General features: G+C 44.6%; 1 protein-coding gene across 1 annotated transcript in view; it reads left to right on the forward strand.

Moving 5' to 3' along the window:
• Positions 1–1,791: 1,791 nt before the first annotated feature.
• The window catches only part of TMEM87A (transmembrane protein 87A), a 39,646-nt gene continuing 21,431 nt past the window's right edge, over positions 1,792–20,006 (forward strand). Inside the window, exons 1-8 of the mRNA XM_090033353.1 lie at positions 1,792–2,047; positions 3,236–3,296; positions 9,986–10,083; positions 12,271–12,387; positions 15,054–15,107; positions 15,218–15,274; positions 18,908–19,058; positions 19,893–19,954. Coding sequence (XP_089889479.1) covers positions 1,913–2,047; positions 3,236–3,296; positions 9,986–10,083; positions 12,271–12,387; positions 15,054–15,107; positions 15,218–15,274; positions 18,908–19,058; positions 19,893–19,954 — 735 coding nt within the window. The 5' untranslated portion in view covers positions 1,792–1,912. The remainder of the gene's footprint in view (positions 2,048–3,235; positions 3,297–9,985; positions 10,084–12,270; positions 12,388–15,053; positions 15,108–15,217; positions 15,275–18,907; positions 19,059–19,892; positions 19,955–20,006) is intronic.

A 20,006-nucleotide genomic window follows, 5' to 3' on the forward strand; every position in this document is an offset into this window, starting at 1 on the left:
TAGACCCTTGGATTTGGAATTAGTTTTGGCTAATTTGGCCTGGGATACATATACTTCTTTTATTATTATTATTATTTTCCTGCGTTAGGAGTGCCCTGTGGAAATGCAGGAACCTCCTGAGGTACGGACACATGGAACTTGAGGAAACAGTCTGTGTTAACATGCTTCTGGGTGAGCTCCATCCTACTACCGGAAATTGGTGGGAGAGGATGGAGAAGATGCAGCCACCTCCACCTGCAAAAGAGACACTCCGCACAGGGCGTTCAAAGTCCCCCCAGAAAGAGGAGTGGACAGGGATGACAAAGAGGACAGCGACACAACTGGACCTGGAGACAGTGAGGATGACAGCAACAGCATCAGCAGTAGTGGAAGCCACAGTAACAAAGACAGTGAATGAATTGAGACTGTAAATCCCAAATGGGGGCTATGACTAAGAGACTGTGAGTTAGGGAAAAGACTGGACAGGTGTGCAGGCTTTAAATGTGGTTTAAGGTGTGTGAAGCAAAGCTTATGCTTGATGATGTATTCTAATATAATAAAAGTCTAGCCTGTCTGTCTGTCCATAAGGCTCTAGGCCAACTGTGTGTGTGCTGCTGAGAAGGTGTGCACCGACTGACTGTGAGGGCCTGGAGCGTTACAGATAAAGGGTGTGAGGGAGCCACCACACTGCCCTCCTGCCCCCCAATAACAGCTGGCAGGGAGGGGGAGATGGCTGGGAGGGAGGGGAGCGGGGAGAGGAAAGGGGGGTTTCTGGTGGCAGCGCCCCCCTCACCACCATGTCCTATGCCTCTGCAGCTGCCTCCACCCAGCCCTGACAGTAGCTGGCAGAGAGGGGGAGGTGGGAGGGAGCACAAGTTGCGTGCAACCAGGGTTTGGTGGCTTCTGTTTAGTGCAAGCTCCCTGCCCCCCATTTTGCTGGGAGCCAGTGGGGGGGTGCAGGGTAGAGGATGGGGGTGGGGGGGAGTTGGGGGAGCGGCTAGGGGGCCACAGGGACAGAGGCAAAATGGCAGCACTGAGGGGCACTGGGTGGTGGTGCTCCCTCTCCTCCTGCTCCATCCACCCACCCCCCTGCCCTTCATGATGGGCAATTTGCTAGTATATATATTTTAATTTATAAAAGTCTAAATCTGTCTGTCCCTAAAGCTTTTTTCCGCATTCTGGCTGACGGAAACAGCCAATCAGAGTGCTCTGAGCGTAGGGGAGCAGCACCGCCATGATCCCGAACCTGCGTCGAGGACCGGACAGGGGGTGCGGGAGCCGGGGCCAGCAGCGCTGTTGGCCTTGGCTCCCCCACCCCACTTCCTGCAAGGGGCAGAACAGCGCCAGCATCCGGCGTTAGGTAGCGGCACTCAACACCCCCGCCCTCATTCTTGACGGGCAATTGGCTAGTAACGATATAAAATTATACAAATATATTTTAAAAAAGAAAAACGTCAGTTAAGATTCCCCGAGAGTGACTCGGGTGCTGCCGGTGCTGCATCCATTCCTCCCTCAAAAACGATTATACAGTTTGAACCCTTGGGCTCTTCTTGCTCGTACACGGTACAAGGGTTGCCATTATCCTCCAAACGCCACGCTTGCCCTACACCCCGCAACACTGAGCCGCCTCTGCCAGGCTTCTGGCTGCTGTCGCGACACGACGTCGCCCCAACCTCGCCTCGCGACTGCGGTGACGTTGAGCCGCGACGGCCGCCGCAGGAGCCGGACCCCGCCCCCCGCGACGTGGTCACCCAATGGGAAAGTGATGTCACGCCTCACGCCACAATGTTGTGATGACGCACGAATACTACATGAGGGAGGCGCCCGGCGCCGCCCCCGTGCGCGTCACTGCCACGAGCGGCCCCGCCGCCTCCCGGGGAGCCGAGAGGGCGAGGCCAGCGCGGCTGGACTGGGCCGGGCTCGCTGCTGCGGGATGGCGGCCGCGCCGCGCTGCTGCCGTCGCCGGGCCGCGCTCCCGCTGCTGCTCCCGCTCCCGCTGCTGCTGCTGCTGCTGCCGGGCCCGGCCGGCGCCGCGCAGCTCTCCAAGTGGCGGCTTGCGGTGCCGCTGGTGAGTGCTGCCGGGGCCGGGGCTGCTCCGGGCCGTGCGGCCCCCCAGCCAGGGGCCTGCGCGCCCCGGGCCGGACCGGCTGCGTTGCGGGGGCCGGTGTGTTTGGGAGCAAGGGCCCAGGCTGCTTCTCCGGCATCTTGTCCGCGCCGCGCTGCGCTGCGCCCGGAGGGGCCGGGGTGAGGTGGGAGCTGCCGGGGAGAGGGGCTCTGAGGTGAAGGCACTTGTGGGCTACAGGGGGGAGGCTGCGCCAGCGCCCACTGCCAGGTGATGTGCCACTGGTGACTTCTCACCTCCTGGGACTGGCGAGGTGCTGAGGTCCCAGTGGTGAAGGGAAGGAAAAGGCCCAGCCGAGGAGGGGAAGGGCTTCCCCCAGAGACCCTGGCATGGATTTATCCCTTCCACCAATGTGTTTGGATCCTCTGGAAGAAGTAACGTCTCTGGGAAAGATTTGATGTCGCTTCAAGTTGTGAGAAATGCACGCTCCTCTGGCACCCTTGAGGTTTTGGCTTAAATTCACTGGATGACCTGGGTTACTAGGAATAACGCCACAAATTGATTGAGAGCAGGTTCAGGTTGGACATCAGGAGACATTACTTTACAGTTAGGGCTGCCGGGCTCTGGAATGGGTTCCCAAGGATGGTGGTGCTCTCTCCTTCCTTGGGGATCTTCAAGAGGAGGCTGGACAGATATGTGACTGGGGTGATATGACCCTGGCACCTGTTCCTGCCCAGGCAGGGGGTTGGACCTGATGATCTGTTTAGGTTTCTTCTGACCCTAAGCACTATGATACTGTGATATGACCCAGGTTAACAGTCCAGCTAGTTTTAAGGACAGGCCCTGTTTGCAGAGGGAAGTGGAGGGCAGGTGGTGGGGGGAGGGAAGAGGAAGGCAAAGAGTAAAGGGGGAAGGCAAAGAATTGATCTTTTTATCAATCATAAGTAAAAAAAAAAAAAAAAAAAAGGGTGGGAACAGGCTGATTTAAAAACCAAGCAAAACAGGAAGAAAAGACAACATTGGCAAATCCCTTTTGTAAGTGCAGCAGGAATTGTGTGCCCTGTTGGAATTGGGAGTGGGGAAATGCTGGTCAGCAAGGTTAGTTGCACATGCTGAAGAGCATGGTTTCTCTTTACACCATTGGCTTCTGTAATGGTACTAAACCACCTAACTGTTTCCTTTGGGTCTTTGCAGGAGAAGAAATTTTTTAACTTTGGGAAGATTCTCTTCAGCAACACCACAGTTGTCCTGAATTGTAAGTGGATTTGATGGGTGATCATGGCATAGCAGTCCCACTTTTAATTATCACACAGGAGAAACAGTTGGATGAAAGTGCTCATTGAACTGTACAATATCTCAGTTCAATAATTATTGAACTGGTTGCATTAATAGATAATCTCCTGCTAATTGATGAGGTTTGGGTGTCCATGATTGTCTGTTGTTAGATCTGTCAGATGCCTTGGATACCATTGATTTTTGAGAGGGTATTAACTTGCATAAATACTGCAGTAGGGATGGAAGGTGCTTCTCCATAACATGACTTCTGGTGATCATGATGAGGTGGTTTCCCTTCTTCCATCTGGAGGGGTGGAATGGGCAGCTCCTCGGAGGCAGAGTCTGATGGCAGGGGTGCCCTGCCCTATTCTGGGTGCGCAACACCAGGCTAGGTCGGAGGTTCAGTCCTTGGGGGATGGTGATTGTAACCCCTGAAGTGGGTGACTGGTTCTTAGTGGCTATTACTGGTTCTTAGTGGGTGTGAGGCTCCCTTCTTTCCTGGAGATACACTCATAAAAAGGATAAAGGGAAGTTGTTTCTTTCTTCTTCGGGCTCTATGTATATCAGGCTGCAGTCTAGGTGAGAAGGGAGCTGTAGTACTCTCAGTATCAGCTGATGACACTCTGCTGTATTGCTGTTTTTTCAGTCGGTGCTGTTGATAGTCAAGGGAAAAGCTTGAGGTAGGTTGGCCATGGACAGGAGCCTTAGGCTGAAGCTCAGCCTGGATAAAGCTGATATGAACCTCATATGAAGGGGTCTACCTAAATTGCGGCAGAAGTTCACAGCACATCAGTACCCTTAATTTTGCTCTTTTCGCCACATTCCCTGCCCTCTTGCCACTGAGTGGTTGAGAGGCAAAAACTGTGACATTAATTGGCTACTTGAGTTGGGGGTGGGGGGAGGCACAGTGAAAAGGTAGCTTCCTACCCATATGTTGTAGGAAGTAAATGGATGGTATGGTTGAGCTGTTCTTTCCTTCTTTAAAGGTGTGTTCCCCAGCTTATTTTACCCATCTTCACAATCTATGTAATCTGTTGGAGGATTACACAGGAACCATGTTAACACTTGATCTATAATATCCTAAGTGAGGTGGAACCTTGTTACTTGAAGCCACCTCCTCTTGTACTACATTTAATACATTTGTGATCAAAGGAGGGACTCAAACTGACACCCCTCGCCCCCTGGATAGAAGGAAGAGACAGATAGTAGAGCTATTTAACTGCATGATGTGTGTGGTCCACTGGCTGGCACAGCATTTGAACAAGACCTGGGGGTCACGATCGACCAGAAGATGAACATGAGCTAACAGTGCGATGAAGTTGCCAGCAGGGCAAATAGAACTCTGGCGTGCATCACCCAATGTTTTGCCAACAGATCCAGGGAGGTGCTCTTCCCTCTCTGTTTGGTGTTGGTGAGGCCACAGCTGGAGTTGTGTGTCCAGTTCTGGTCACTGCACTTCAAGAAGAATCTGGATAAGCTTGAGAGGGTACAAAGAAGGGCCACCCATATATGATTAGGGGCCTGAAGGTTGGGTCCTATGGGGAGAGACTCTGGGAACTGGGCCTGTTCAGTCTGAGGAAGAGAAGGCTGAGAGGTGACTTGATAACCGCCTACAAATAAGTCAGGAGTGAGCATCAAGATCTAGGGGAGCAGCGCTTCAGGAAGGCACCTTCAGGGATGACAAGGACCAATGGGCACAAGCTAATAGAGGGAAAATTCAGGCTGGACATAAGAAAAAACTTTTCTCTGTAAGGGTCATCAGAATCTAGAATACATTCCCAGCAGAGGTGGTGCAGTTGTCTTCCTTGGAGGTGTTCTAGATGAGGCTGGACAGGCACCTTGTTGAGCTCGTCTGAGCCCAATGACTTCTTGCCCATGGCAGGGGACTGGACTTGGTGAACTTGCAGGTCTCTTCCAGTCTGTTGATTCTATGATTCTTTGTTTCAGCTCTGTAGTAGGCTTTCTCCACTGCTAGAGTAGCCCGAGTCCATTGAATTTAGGAGCATGCTGCAAGACAGCTCCTTACACATGTTGCTGTAGAGGCAAGCCTTTGTGAGAAATGAATGTGTGGAATAGTGGTGGTTGGGGTTCTGAGTTTGACTTGATTTTTGTTTTCAGAATTTGTGGTAGGGCGCTTACAGATTTCATAGGTGCCCTGTTTTTGCAAAAATCTAAAAATATTCATTTATATGGTGGTAGCATCTAGAAATCTAACCCTTATGTACTGCAAGACTGATCGTGAAGTTTCATTTGAAATAAATGAGACAGGGTCAGAAGAAAAACAAAGGTCCAATAAGTGAGCCAGTTTGTCTCTTGACATATGGCAGGTCTGTGGAAGAGCTAGTAACAAAATCCAAGTCTTCAGATTCCTGGTCTGATGCTCTATCCTAGACCACATTTTTGTTGACTGCTGTGGTGGATCTTTGGCTCTTGCAGTAGTATGTTTACCCTGAGATTTATATTTCAGCTGAAAATTAACAGTTTTGTTTCTGGTACCGTATGTCTTTGCTTTCCATATGTTGTTAAGATTAGGGGTGTAGGTTGCAGCTGTGTTGGTCTAAGGACATGGGCAGACAAGGTTCTTTGGGTAAATCCGATATCTTTTATTAGACCAACTAAATAGTTGGGGAAAAAAATTTCTTAGCACGGTTTCTGTTTTAAAAACCCTTCATCAGACTGAGGAAGCATCTGCAGTTGGTGTGTCCTCTTCCTGGATGGAAAATGAATAGTAAGGAAGCCAGAGGCTGGTATGCATGCAAGAAAGCCAGTCAGTGAAGATGTAAATTCACAGTTGGTGAAATTCACATATTCACTATCAATGAAAATGTAACTTCTTGCATGCATACCAGCCTCTTCCTTACTATTCATTCCATCCAGGAAGAGCACACACCAACTGCAGATGCTTCCTCAGTCTGACGAAGGGTTTTTAAAACAGAAACCATGCTAAGAAATTTTTTTTCCAGCTATTTAGTTGATCTAATAAAAGATATCAGATTTACCCAAAGAACCTTGTCTACCTCTTATTAAGATTAGGGAATGCTGTGAAGGCTCTTTTATTCTTGATGTTACCTCTGTCTTGAGGTCTCCATTGGTTAGTATGGTACTTTCAAGATATTTAAATTGTTCTGCTCCTTTGAGATTTTGTCTTTCTCTAGTCTACAGCTATGCCAAACAGCAGAACCAGAAGATAGCCCTGTTTCACTCTTACCCAAAGGAACCATAATATGGTTCTTAATTTTAGTAGGTGCATTATATTTGTTTTCATCCTTGAAGATGGAACACTTAACTCATGGTGATCATTTGCATAATGGATTAATGTGTGACTAATTTTTAAGGGCACCATTGCTCAGCCTTAAACTAATATTTTTTTTCCTAACTGAAAAGGGCTTGCTTGTGATTATCTGTCCCCTCCTAATCTGAAATGAACAGCCCTGATGAGGGCAGGGATACAAGTCTAGAAATGTAGTGAGGCAGTGCAGTGTTTTATAGCTGTTTTATCCCCTTCTTGTGTAGCTACTTGGTTGCTTGGCAAATACAGCTGTGGCTGTATGAGTAAACAGAATAATTGTTGTCTGTTTTGTTTCTATTTGTATTCATACTGTCAGATTCTGTTTATCAGGGTTTATTGTGGGAACAGGATTTGAAACAGGACTGGATGTGATAAAATGCTTCTTGGATTAATAAAGTCTTAAGTATTATCTTTCATTCTCACCATACAGTCATATTTTAGGACTCAAAACTCAAACTATTGATTTGTGTAGGGCAGTGTCTGTTAAAGAATGAGATGAAAGAGAGGTTTGTTTTTTTTCTGGGCTTTGATTAAAAAAAATAATGTTCAGTCTAGTTATGTGTTGCTTTGTGGGGTCAGGCCAGTGTTCAGGATCTCAATATCACACTGTTAGACAGGGGGGCATGATGTACAATTGCACATACACAAAAATCAATTAGGTGCACACACACTCTAGGCGCATATACCTCCACCAGGCGTGCACACACTGCTGCCTAGGCACATGCACACCAGCACAAGTTCAAGCTCATACGAACTATACACACTGAAAATTAGACAACAATCTGTTGTCAATACCCACACACTCAGCACACATACATGGTTCGCTAATTCATGTATCATGCACACAACAACTTATATATTCACCAGTTCACACACATACCACCCAACTATACATACACACAGGTGAGTTCCTAACTTGGATGATATGGTATGTATGTGTGTGATTGGGGGACTTTGGATACCTGGGGGAAGGTTAAGGTGAGAGAGAAAGTGTAAGGAGTGAAAGTTGCTGGAACTGGGATTAGAACTGGTAGACTAGAGTAGAGATAAGCTGGCTGAGGAACTGAGGCTTGGGGATACTTAATGTCAAGTGTCCCCAGGGTTACTTGAGTTACTGGTACAAGGGAAAAAACCCAGTGGCAAGGAAGAGACAGCCAGGAAAGAGAGAGAGGCAGACAGCTGGGAGCTTGGGGCTGGAAACTGAGGCAGACAGCTGTGAGATTGCGGGGCAGACAGGTGGTGGCAAGGAGGAAACAGTCAGGAAACAGACAAAAACCCAACTCCGGGTTTCAAAATAACTGGTTTATTAAACAGACAACACACTACACAGCCCCATGAAGTTATTGGTTTCCACACACACAAGCACTCACAATGGCAGCAGGAGAAAGAGACTCATTGGAAGGGTTGGAGTCCAGGTAGGGAAGAGAAACAGAGTCCAAGTCCTTGGTTGAAGAGAGGGTGGGGGTGATAGCTACCTATCCAGGCTGGAAAAGGGGTCTTTGTCCAGCAGGTGTTGTCCAGAGCGGGGTTGCCAGCAGGGCCTCTGGGTGGATAGGTGGTATGGCATGGTGCTGGTCCAGATGGAGAGGGCATCCCAAGGAGTCAGTCTTCACTACCCCTTTCTATGGGGCAGACTACCTATGATCTCCTGTGGGAAGGGCATGTCCAGGCAATGTCAGTCCTGTTCCAGAGGGTTCCAGGTGTTCATAATGAGCATGTGCAACCTTGGTACAATGGTGGGTTGCCTCATCTTTTGTTTCTTGAATGCTGAAGGTGGTTCCAATGGCTGGGTCGTTGGTCCAGGTATTGGTTTTGATGGTTCGGTCATTCAGAGGGAGCTATTTTTGGACCTACTGCCATTGTCTCTCAAGCACCCTCATTCATCCCCATTCATTCAGGAGCCAAGTTACATAGGAGGGGGGAGGTATAAGCCATAGGTTACAACATACTTGCCCAACAGGGCATGGGGACAAGATGGGAATAAGATGGGAACCTGACACGCAAAATGAATACTTGACATCACTTATGCCAATCCACATTGCAGGCCTAAATCATACAATGTTAATATGAAACAATAAAAATCAATGCACAAGTGATAGGAATACAACACAATAGAAAACAGTAAAAATCAATACAAGCATAACAGAACACTATTGACAATATAAAAAAGGGCTTATTACAATAATAGTATACAAGAACTTATGCATCTCGAGCAGGTCCAGGGAGGTGATCCTCCCCCTCTATGCGGCACTGGTCAGGCCGCAGCTGGAGTACTGCGTCCAGTTCTGGGCGCCACACTTCAAGAGGGACGTGGACGATATGGAAAGAGTCCAGAGGAGGGCCACTCGTATGATCAGGGGTCAGCAGGGCAGGCCTTATGAGGAGAGGCTACGGGACCTGAACCTGTTTAGCCTCCACAAGAGAAGGTTAAGGGGGGACCTTGTGGCCTGCTACAAACTGGTCAGGGGGGATCAGCAGGTATTGGGGGAGTCCCTGTTCCCCCGTGCGCTGCCAGGAGTGACCAGGAATAACGGTCACAAGCTGGCGGAGGGTAGGTTTAGATTAGATATTAGGAGGCGCTACTTCACAGTCAGGGTGGCTAGGGCCTGGAACCGGCTTCCAGGGGAAGTGGTGCAGGCTCCTAGCCTGGGGATTTTTAAAAGGAAGTTAGATAAGCACCTTGCCGGGGTCATCTGACCCCGGTGCTCTTTCCTGCCAAGGCAGGGGGTCGGACTAGATCTTCCTAGGTCCTTTCCGACTCTAGCTACTATGAAACTATAGGTTAGCTAGTACTAGTAATCACTTATAAGGGATAGAAAGGGTAGAGAGAAAGTCAGAAATGGTTAGGGGAAGGGGAGGGAATGTATTAAAAAAAGAAAAACAAAAAACTGGGTTTTGCTACATATGGATCATTAGATCTGGAGACTGCTTGTTAGCTTATTGCATTTAAAAAAAAGATTGGTTTTGATGTTAGCTTAATTGGATGGATTAAGTATATTTAAAGTAGCATCTTAAAGTGTTTCAGAGTCACCAGAGCTGTGCTCTGATATTTAGTCTAAGTGATACTACCCATACCTCTAAATATCCTTCATTATATTTTAAAATTGTAAAGATGGGGGGTCGGTGGTGTTGCTCTTCTTTGAGTTTACATTTTATAAGAACTGTTATTTATTTGCCTTAATACCCTCTGCAGTTGCATGAGCAAATAATTACAACATCTTTCAGGAAGTCTAGTGTAATTCTGTAATAGGGCTGAATGGAATTCTAGTCTCAATATACTTCCCTTCTGTCATGTGTGGTGCTTAGTCCACTAATATCTAAGGGGAAAACTGGGCATGGATAGGATTTATGTTTTTTCCCCTCTCTTGTATTCCTTGTAGTTGAAGGAGATGAGAAGGCTTGCAATCCTTCCCAAAGTTACAATGTTACCTGGTACTTAAGATACTGTGATTGCTACAACGAAATCTTCAGCTTTGGGGTAAGGACTGTCTGGAACAGTTTGGGATTTTATAATCAGATGATTTAACAGACTTGGGTTTATGTATGTTGCTGTTTTTCTTCACCCCCATCATTCTAATCTACCCTGGTTGTGGCAAGTTCTTGGAGAGGGGAAATTTGATTTGAGGAATGGTCCATTGAAGTCAATAGACTTCTTTTTTTCATTGACTTCAGTGGATTTTGAATGAAGGTTGTGTGTGTTTATACCAATAAGCTTTCCCTTAAATTCAGAGCTTAAAATAATAAATGTATAAATCTAGTCACTCACACCCACACCCAACTGATATGGGGAAAAAAAAGAAAGAAAACTTGTGAGCATTCTAAATAAGAGCACATAATTAATTTCATTATTTGCCTACTTTCATTTTGTCCCTTAGTTCATTTGCATTTCAGTGGTCTTAATTTATATAAACACATGGGTCCAAAGCCAACTCTACCTTTAGGTGGGTAAGTAGCACTTTAGATGGGGCAGACAGCAGTGGGATAGCTTCTGTTTATTTCCTCTGATTACTTATCTGCAAAATGCAGAAATGCCATTGAAGATAGGTGCGGGAACCTGGGATTCATCTATCTGAGCCTCAGTCCTGCTGGTTGCCTGTCCTCATGGTCTTATATAGCTTCCCTTCTTTGCCCCAATGGACCAGCTTTAGCAGGAGGGGTAGAGAGTGCACTTGGTAATACCTTACCTGTAGCCTCGCAGTTAGAACACTGCTGAAAAGTGGGTGATACAGGTTTATATTCTCTTTGGCTGACCTGGATATCCCTTTTCCCTCTCCCTCCTCTCACATCTCTCTGACATGCATGGAGATAATACACTGAGGAGTGTAAGTGACTGGAATGCATCTTTCTGAGCAAGCAAGCTCAGAAACATCTGCCAAGTTGTGCAGGGGATACATAAGCTCTAAAAATCTAAATAGCTCAAAATGATACACATGCAGTTTAAGTTAGCTGCGTAGGTGCTATTTTTCCATCCAAAGAGAGTTGGGTCTGGGCCATGTTGTTTTTCAAATACAGTTTAAAAATACAGCTTGTTTTTACAACTTTTATAATGTGTTTTTCTTGTTAGTTAACTTTCTTTGTCAGGTCAGTATTTTTAGGGACCTAATTTATACTGAAAAGTATCAACTCTGTGAGGATTTTAATAATTTAGGGTTCAATCATGCAGACTCGGGCTTGTGCTTCATTTTAAGTGTGTAAGTTGTTTCACTGACTTGATGAAAGCTATTCACATGATTGAAATTACCCATGTGTTTTCCAGACTGACCAGTCAGTAAGCAACAGTGTTGACATTTTTAGCCAGCAGCAGTCTTGTTTCAGGTGCAATGCTAAGGCTAGAGTAGTTAACTATAAAGTAAGCAAGCTTTAAACTTAAATTCCTTTTATGTGACAAGAAGCATTCACTGCTTCTGATGTATTATAGTAAGTGTTTATATTTTTATAATTTAGAGTAACTTTCATTTGTACAGCTTTTGGGCTGTCTGGCATTAAAAACTGCATTTACAGGACTATGTAAGAAGCTAATTATGTGTCAGAAATTATTACAAAATTATAGATAAACTGGGTTGCAGCTCTGTTGTTAGATCATTGAGATTTCGGTTATGAACTGTCCTTTAATCCCCACTGTAAACATACTTATGTGTGTGCTTATACAGTGAGCATGTTTGTAACACAAGGGAAGGGAAGCTTCATCTTACATGGATTAGATAGGATGTGAGACGGTTATTTTATGTGTCGTGTTAGAATCTATTCAAGGATATTGGCATGTTGAGAAATTATGCTGCTTTCTACTTCTTCCAACTCCGTGGGTTCCTATGTGCTGGAAATCTAGACTTGATGAATCAAGCCTGCTGGAGCACAGAAATAAACGCACTCCAGCAGACTGGCATCATGTGCATTAGCATCCCCATGTGTAAAAATGGCAATGGGATGCTTTGAACTAAAGCTTGTTCAATGAGCTTTAGTCCAAAGTGCCCTGCCACCATTTTTCAGTGTGGGGGACTCTGATACACATGCTGCTCAGGCATTTTTAATTAAAAGTGTTTGCTAATTAAAGCCACCCCTAACCCCTGTCCCCCTCTTCCCAGGGCGCCTCCTGGAGTACGTGTAAAAATGCCTCTTGAGCTAAACTCTCAAGATGCCAAACTAAGGCATGTTCTGTGTCTGACAGGATGAACAAGTGGAATATTATTTTGGGGCCACGTCTGAGGAGCGTTCTGGTTGGTCAGGGTCCTATGCCATGGCTTCACTCTTCTTCCCCAACTGTTCTGAGCTCTTCAAGCCACAGGTATCTGTGCAGACTTCTCAAACTTCCTTTCTCTTACAGCATGTGCAGATGAAAGAGGTCCTCATATTTGATATGGTTCCTACAGGAATAGTTGAGCTTGTTGCAGCCACACTTGTAACATGAAGAGATAAATACCTATCTCAGAAAATTATTTTTCTTTATCTGTGCGTAACAAGTAACAAAGAGCCAAAACAATTACAGCCACGATTTCTTGGGTTTGGTTTAACTGTTGTTCACTGTTCAAAATCAGGTCCTGAAAAGCAGATTTAAAAGGTGTTTTGTGATGCCTTTTATTTTGGCAATCCAGTTCATTGGTCCTACATTGCCAGCCCAATTCACATTGCAAGGAAGGGTGGCGTTGCACATGTGCACAGCTAGAGTGGGAGGCCACTTTGGGAGCTGTGGGAAGCACTCAGTAACCTGAGCTTTACACTTCTTTTGCTAATAAAGTCCTCTGCCTTTTTGCCAGGGGGAGTTCAAAACTAACATTTAAGTTAGGTTAAAGAATAACAAGAGCTGGGTATGGAGATTATATAAATACTGATAATAAAATAGAAAGTAGAAGGTACAAAAGAACATGTGAAGCATAAACCAGCTTAGAAGGGGAAGAGGGGGCCCCTGTAGGAAATGACACGTGGAGGTATATGGTTAGCAGAAGAACATCAAGAGAGTATGTGCAAATAGCAGGATATGGACCAGCTGTGTCTTGCCAAGGGAAACAATACAATCCTACCAATATCAAAAGTCAGTGTATGTACTGTTTGTTTAAGAGTTTGGACATAAAGCATTCAAGGAGAAAAGTGCAGAGTGGCATATAGATTAAGACACTAATGAACAATAGGAAACTTCTCATAGATGCATAATCTGTGACACTTGGAAAGAAAAAAAGCAGAATTAAAGGTGGCTTAAAATTGATTTTTAATAATGGGCTTCTTTCTCTTTCTGGCTTTGTATAAAAATAGCATGAGAGAGTTTTTTGTAACACGCTGCCTGATTTCACCTTTATATATAAAGAAATGTCAATATTATTTTTCCTGTTACTGCTTTTCAAGAGATCTTGAGGGTCTCAACTGTGTATTATGAGCCTCGAGATCTTAACTGAATTTATGGTTAAGTTAATACGACAGGGATTTTCAAGGTAGTCTTAGAGCACATATCCAGTGCTGTACAAAGGTAATCAAGCTATTTCCAACTGAATACTGCTTTCAGAACCTTAACTGGCTTCTCTGCCTGGCAGTGACTGTGCTATGTAGATGTACCACCTTGTTCAAAGTTAGCATGGGCATGTCTACATGTTGCTATGCTTTGGGCCTCTCTTCATGTGCAGATAAAGGCACAATGGGATCTAATGTGTGATCCACATAATCTTGCCTCTTGCTATGCTGCATATACGTGGCAGGAGGTATGACTGTGGGATCGTGCTTTAGATCCCATTGTGCTGTTATCATCAGTGCAGGGGGCGATCCTGAGCTCTCCCTGCACTGGCACCCATGGCTGTGAGCCCTACCGTTGGGGCTCCCAGTGTGGGCAGCCTTCCTTGCACTACTCCCACTGCAAGCCTTACAGCTGGCATGTGCTGCAGGGCTCCTGGCAGAGGAAATGCCTCTGCTGTGAGCATTGTCGGCTGCAGGGCTCTCAGTGGGGACAGTGCTGACCCCACTGTGAGCCTTGTGAGGTGCAGGGCTCACAGCAGAAGCAGTGTGGTGGAATGCTTCCTCTGCCACAAGCCCCGCGTGATAGGAGGTTTAGTGTTTTTCCTGTTGCTGCTGCTGTGAGCCCCACAGCCAAAGATGCTGCCCCTGATGTGGGCCCCGGTGCGAGTCTCTGGAGGTGCAGGGTTTGCAGCAGTGGAAGCGTTGCCCCCCCGCAAGCCCCACTGTCCCTGCTGGGAGCCCTGCAGCCAACATTGCTCACAATGCAGGGAACACAGCCTCCACTGTGAGCCCCGCTGAGCCCTGTCAACTTCTGGGCTTGCAGCTGCAGGAGCTGGTGCGTGGGGAGCCTGGGATTGTAATCCCAGGCTCCACTTGCACTAGCAATAAAGCGTGATGGGATCTAATATATGATCCCACACAAGATCGCATTGTTCCTTTCTCTGCACGTGTAGAGGGGTCCTAAGATGCATTTCCTTGAGCTTCTTTGGAAACCCAATCTAAATTTTTAACAGAACACTTGTTTCTCCCAAGTGTATAGCAGTTTAGTATTAATTAAAAAGCAGTGATTTCCCCCCACCCCAGCTCAGTTGATCAGCTTTCATTATCTTGCTATTTAGTAATTGTATTAGTTCTCCAGTCACCAGCATCTCTTTCTGGGCAGGCAGGACCAAATTTCTAAAATTAAACAAAAAATTCAAACCACCAGAAAAAAAGATTTGCAGAAACAAACCTACCCTTCAAATCAATTGATTTCCATAGAAAAATACACATGATCCCAGTTATTTTCTTGGAAAAAAACAAAAAAACAACAACCCCCACTCTGTTCTATGAGTAATACAGTCTCTTACAAGGACAGTTCTAAGCAGGAGTGCAGAGCTTTCTCTAGTAGGGAAAGGATTGGAGCTAGATAGAGAAGAAGGCTCAAACACTAATTTCAAAGTGCTCTTTTTTGGTAACTCAACAGTTTTTATGCTGTTGTAATTTTTCATTAATACTTTTTTCACCCTAAAGATGTTCTACAAAGAATATGTTCATCCAGAACCCCTCTCAGGTAACAAACAGGAGGTAATGACTTTTCTTTGGTATGTATGGGGGTTTTTTTATTAATGGGGGGAGGCTAAAAATTCTTGCATCCTGACTAGTCTCCTGGCTTTTTTCCCTTCTCTACCTTCAAGAGTTTAAAAGATAAGAAGGAGAACAGTGCAAACCATACAACTATGGCAGAAAAAACTGTAAGTATCCTGAGAACATGGGGTATAAGGGTAGTGTGGAATCTAGTAATCTCATGTGAATTTTTTTTTCTGTTTGCATGAATTCTTTATAATAAGTAGTTTGAGTATGAAATAAGATAGCAATATCAGAATTTTATTAAACATAGCTATGTTTTAGCTTTGACAAAATGTAATATGTGTGATAATTTAGTGACTATAGAATAACTATGAGTGAATCTCATTTTTCATAAGAAATATTTGTTAACTCTTTATTCATTGTTCTTTTTGCATCTGAAAGGTCAGACTGTTATAAACTGAATTAAATGCAAGCTGCTTTTTAAAAATTTAATTCAGTAAATATTGATATATAAAATATGTCTCAAACCTAACAATTTATCAGTGATAATTTAGTTTTTATCTAATATTTATAGTATTCAAAGATTAAACTTGATTTAATATTGATATACTCACTGATGCATCAGACGTAACAAGCTAGATTAATAATTAAAAGTGTAATCTGCTCAATACTTTTAATGAATATTGCATTCTACCCCAACTAGAAATAATTGTTTTGCCACAACCTCAAAGGTGCCTGTCATGCAAATACCTATGCACATGCTTTACTTTACACCCATTAATACTATGATTGCATTCAGTAAAGTTAAAGTTTATATGGCCCTTTCAGTCTTTGTGGAACTGATTTTTAATGCAGCACAAACTGAGGAGACTGTTTCAAAGTTTGGCATATGGTAAATAAGTTATCTGTTTTCGTGTAATTTAAATAAGGGCCTTGTTACATGGTAATTTTGGAGCTCTTATCCCCTGGATTGTCCACAGTTAACTCCTTAAAGTAGATTAAATGCTTGTTATTTTGCACAAAGTTATTCCACTCCAAGGCAGGATTATCTCTGATCTGCACTACCCAGCTCCTGTTCCATTAAAATGTGGATACTCCTCATAGATGTGCCGCCCAAGTTGAAGTAATCTAATATTCTAGGATCTTTTGTGTCCACACCTGTAGAGCAGGGATAGAAGCCTTCCATAGCTCACCAGCCCCCTACAGAAAACTCTCAGCTACAGCTCCTAGTCCTTCCCCTGCTTACCAAGCATCTAGTGGCAAGTCACAGTTGTGCAGGTGTGGGACATTCAGAGAAGGTTTCTAGACTAAGGATGTGACTGTCTGGTGGGGAGGCTGTGCCAGAAGCCAGAGCGAGGCTGCCTTCACTTTTCTGCTCTGGATGTTCCTGTGGCTGTGAGAAGCCTGGGAAAGCTCCTGGCCGGCCTTATGCACACCCCATATACCCTCAAGCCCTTTTCACAAACTCCACAGCTACACCCTCTTCCTCACACAATCACACATCCCACAAATACCACGCACACAGCTCCCGACAAACCCCACACCTACCTACACATACCCCACCGAATCCCTGCACACCCTACACACTGTACAAGAGTAAGACTGCATTTTGAGCTATTATGCAATCATTTCTACATATACAACACAAACACACAAAAGCATGGAAAAGCGCAGACTTGGCGGTGATCTTGTGGCACCTATAAGTTTATCAGGGGTGTTCACCAGGATCTGGGGAAACGTCTGTTCACCAGAGTGCCCCAAGGGATGACAAGGTCGAACGGTCACAAACTCCTCTGACTGGTTCAGGCTGCACATAAGGAAGAACTCCTTTACTGTCCAAGCCCCCAAGGTTTGGAATAGACTTCCATTGGAGGTGGTTCAAGCACCCACTTTGAATGCCTTCAAGACACATTTGGATATTTATCTTGGTGGGATCCTATGATACCTGCTGACTTCCTGCCCCTGGGGCAGGGGACTGGACTCAATGATCCTCTGGGGTCCCTTCCAGCCCGAACGTCTGTGAAATCTATGAAACTCCAGGCTTGGATCAGTGGCTGACTGACAGGGCTGGGGAGGGGGCCATGGCCCCCAGGCAGCAGCCCTGGTGGGGTGCTGCTGGCCAGGCCCTTCAATGTTCTTATCGCACGATGTGACTTTTTAAGTATTGCTATGAGAAGCGGGTAGGGGGAAAGGGCGCAAATGCAAGCATTGGTCCCCAGGTACCAGAGACCCATGGTATGTCACTGGCTTGGAGTAACACTGATCAACATTTGTGTGGCTCATAGCGTAAATTGTAACAAAGCCCTAATATTCTTCTACTTCTGTTTAAGTGTCTTAATTCCAATTCTATAATCTGAGCATAAGATAGTGTTTAATATACAGCATTATCTTGGTTTTAGTTTTTGTAATTGAGTAATTTCTTAAAGAGAGGAAGCTTGAAATTCTTCTGTACTAAAATGGTTCAGTGAGAAACTGTAATGAAAATTAAAAAATGTCTTGAGGCAGACTTAAATTTGGGGACTGTTTTGCCATCATCATAAGAGCTGTCAAATGTCAGAGGAACTTTTTTTTGATATGGGTACTGTTGTACTTAATTTTGATTTTAGGGCCTTGTGGTATAGACGGAATAAATTGATCGGTGAGACAATTCCAGACTTTAATGCAAATTTATTAAACACTTAAGCAATATCAAAACTCTGAAACAATCTATAAAGGTATTCTTACCTAGCCCTTCCAAATGATGCACAATGACTCAGTTGGCCAGGCATGATTGTCATGGCATCAAGGGTTGCAACCGTAGTAGCCGGGTGTTGTTTGCTTCTCTGGCTTCCAAAGTGTTAAGCTTCTTCTTTGGCTATTTGTTACGTTTGACATCTTTTTTCCCCATATGATTAACAAGGTTCCATATATGGTTATGTCACAGGTTCCTGCCAGTAACCCTTTCATATCAGCTGTCCCCTGTTACTCTGTTACCCATATCCTGTCTTTCAACTTTCTTATTTCTAAGTAGGTCATTCTTATTGCTAATAAGACAGTGCAACAAAGACATCAACAAAGCCAGTCGCACCTTATCATGCATTAGCAGATGCATGACCAACAGAGCAAGGGAGGTGATGCTTCCCATCTACGTGGCACTAGTCAGGCTGCAGTTGGAGTACTGTAACCAGTTCTGGGTGCTGCACTTCAAGAGGGATATGGAGAATCTGGAGAAGGTCCAGAGGAGGGCCACTTGTGTGATTAGTGGCCTCCGTACAAAACCCTACGAGGGGAGGTTGAGAGATATGGATCTTTTCAGCCTTCACAAGAGACATCTGAGGGGAGATCTTGTAGCAGCCTATAAGTTTATCAAGGGAGGACAACAGAGAGTTGGAGATGCGTTATTTACCAGAGCATCCCTGGGAGTAATTTGCAATAATGGGTACAAACTAGTGGAGAATAGATTCAGGTTAGACATTAGGAAGAAATTTTTGACGGTAAGGGTAGCCAGAATCTGGGATGGGCTGCCAAGAGAGGTGGTACTATCACCTAACTTGGAGGTCTTCAAGAGGAGGCAAATAGGCACCTGACTGGGGTCATCTGACCTTGGTCCTTTTCCTGCCTGGGGCAGGGGGTCGTACACGATGATTCTTCAGGGTCCTTTCCGACTCTAGAGTCTATGAATCTATGAGTGTATGCTTTAGATATGAACATAGTGTTTGGTCAGAATATTTTCTGGAGTCTCACTAGAAGTGTTTATTGTTGCACTGATCTGATCTCCTCTATTGTCCTCTGTCTATATCTGTGCATTTCATTTTTAGGCAAGGAATGCTTTGATCAAAACGTGGCGAGATGGGCCATATATCTTTATTGTACAGATTGGGATTATGGCTTCGAAGGAGTCTAGTACAAAAGTTAAGAGGATGGAGAAAAGTACACCGTCATCTAATCCTGAAGAGAAACTCTTTACAAGTAAGTTATATATGGCAATTTCAGAAAGAAAAGAATGGATTTATTGAGTACTATCAGACATAAGGTGTAATTTTGTAATGTGGAGATTGTGGTCCTGTCCATCTCTCACATGACTGAGAATTAAACATGCCACACTAGAGTTCCCTTCATCCTAATAAAACAGATGATCCTTTCACAGGGTTGTGAAGATTAGCAGTTTTGAGCATGATCAGGTTAATGGTGGAAATGAACAGGAGATTTAGGCAACTAATTTGAGGATCTTGTCTACATATAGGTATATAGTTGAGAACACCCTATAGAATGAGTGACCCTCTTAGGTATCCTGGCTTCAAGTGGTGTATGGCATTGCAAAATCAAGATTAACACCTTGTTATTGTAACTAACACTATTTTGGAATGCTGTCCAACCTTTTGAGAAATACATTAATGGAAATTTGGTATTTTAAATTAAATTGTTACTGGTTAATAAGGTGTTTGCAATAATGGATACACTGCATTGGCAATTAGGAAGAAGATGGAAATTCAAAGTACAGGCTTAAATGCAGTCTTGAACTTGCCTTATTATGCATAGAGTCTTTAGCACAAATTAGTTTGTACACTGCCAGGGGCTGCTGTATAATGAGGAATGCCATTTTAATTGCATGCTTGCTTTTGAATATTTTATACAAGGTTTAATTTTTTTCTTGATGAAAGTGCAGGTTAGATATAAGAGTTATTACACTATGTAGGGATTTAGGATTATCTTGTTTAAGTGGTGAAGTCAGAATTAGGTGTCTGCTGTGATTTTTGTTTTTTCATTCCCATCCAAATCAGCTATTGGATTGTGTTTTGACAGTGACAGTGGAGCTGCAAGGTCCATATGAATACCTCTCTCTTGCAGACTATCCTCTCATGATCGTAAGTAAAACTGAATTTTTTGAGTTCATCCACAGAATTGACACAAAACCTA

Source organism: Crocodylus siamensis, chromosome 2, assembly GCF_052110815.1.
Source record: "Crocodylus siamensis isolate JL-2025a chromosome 2, ASM5211081v1, whole genome shotgun sequence".
NCBI lineage: Eukaryota > Metazoa > Chordata > Crocodylia > Crocodylidae > Crocodylus > Crocodylus siamensis.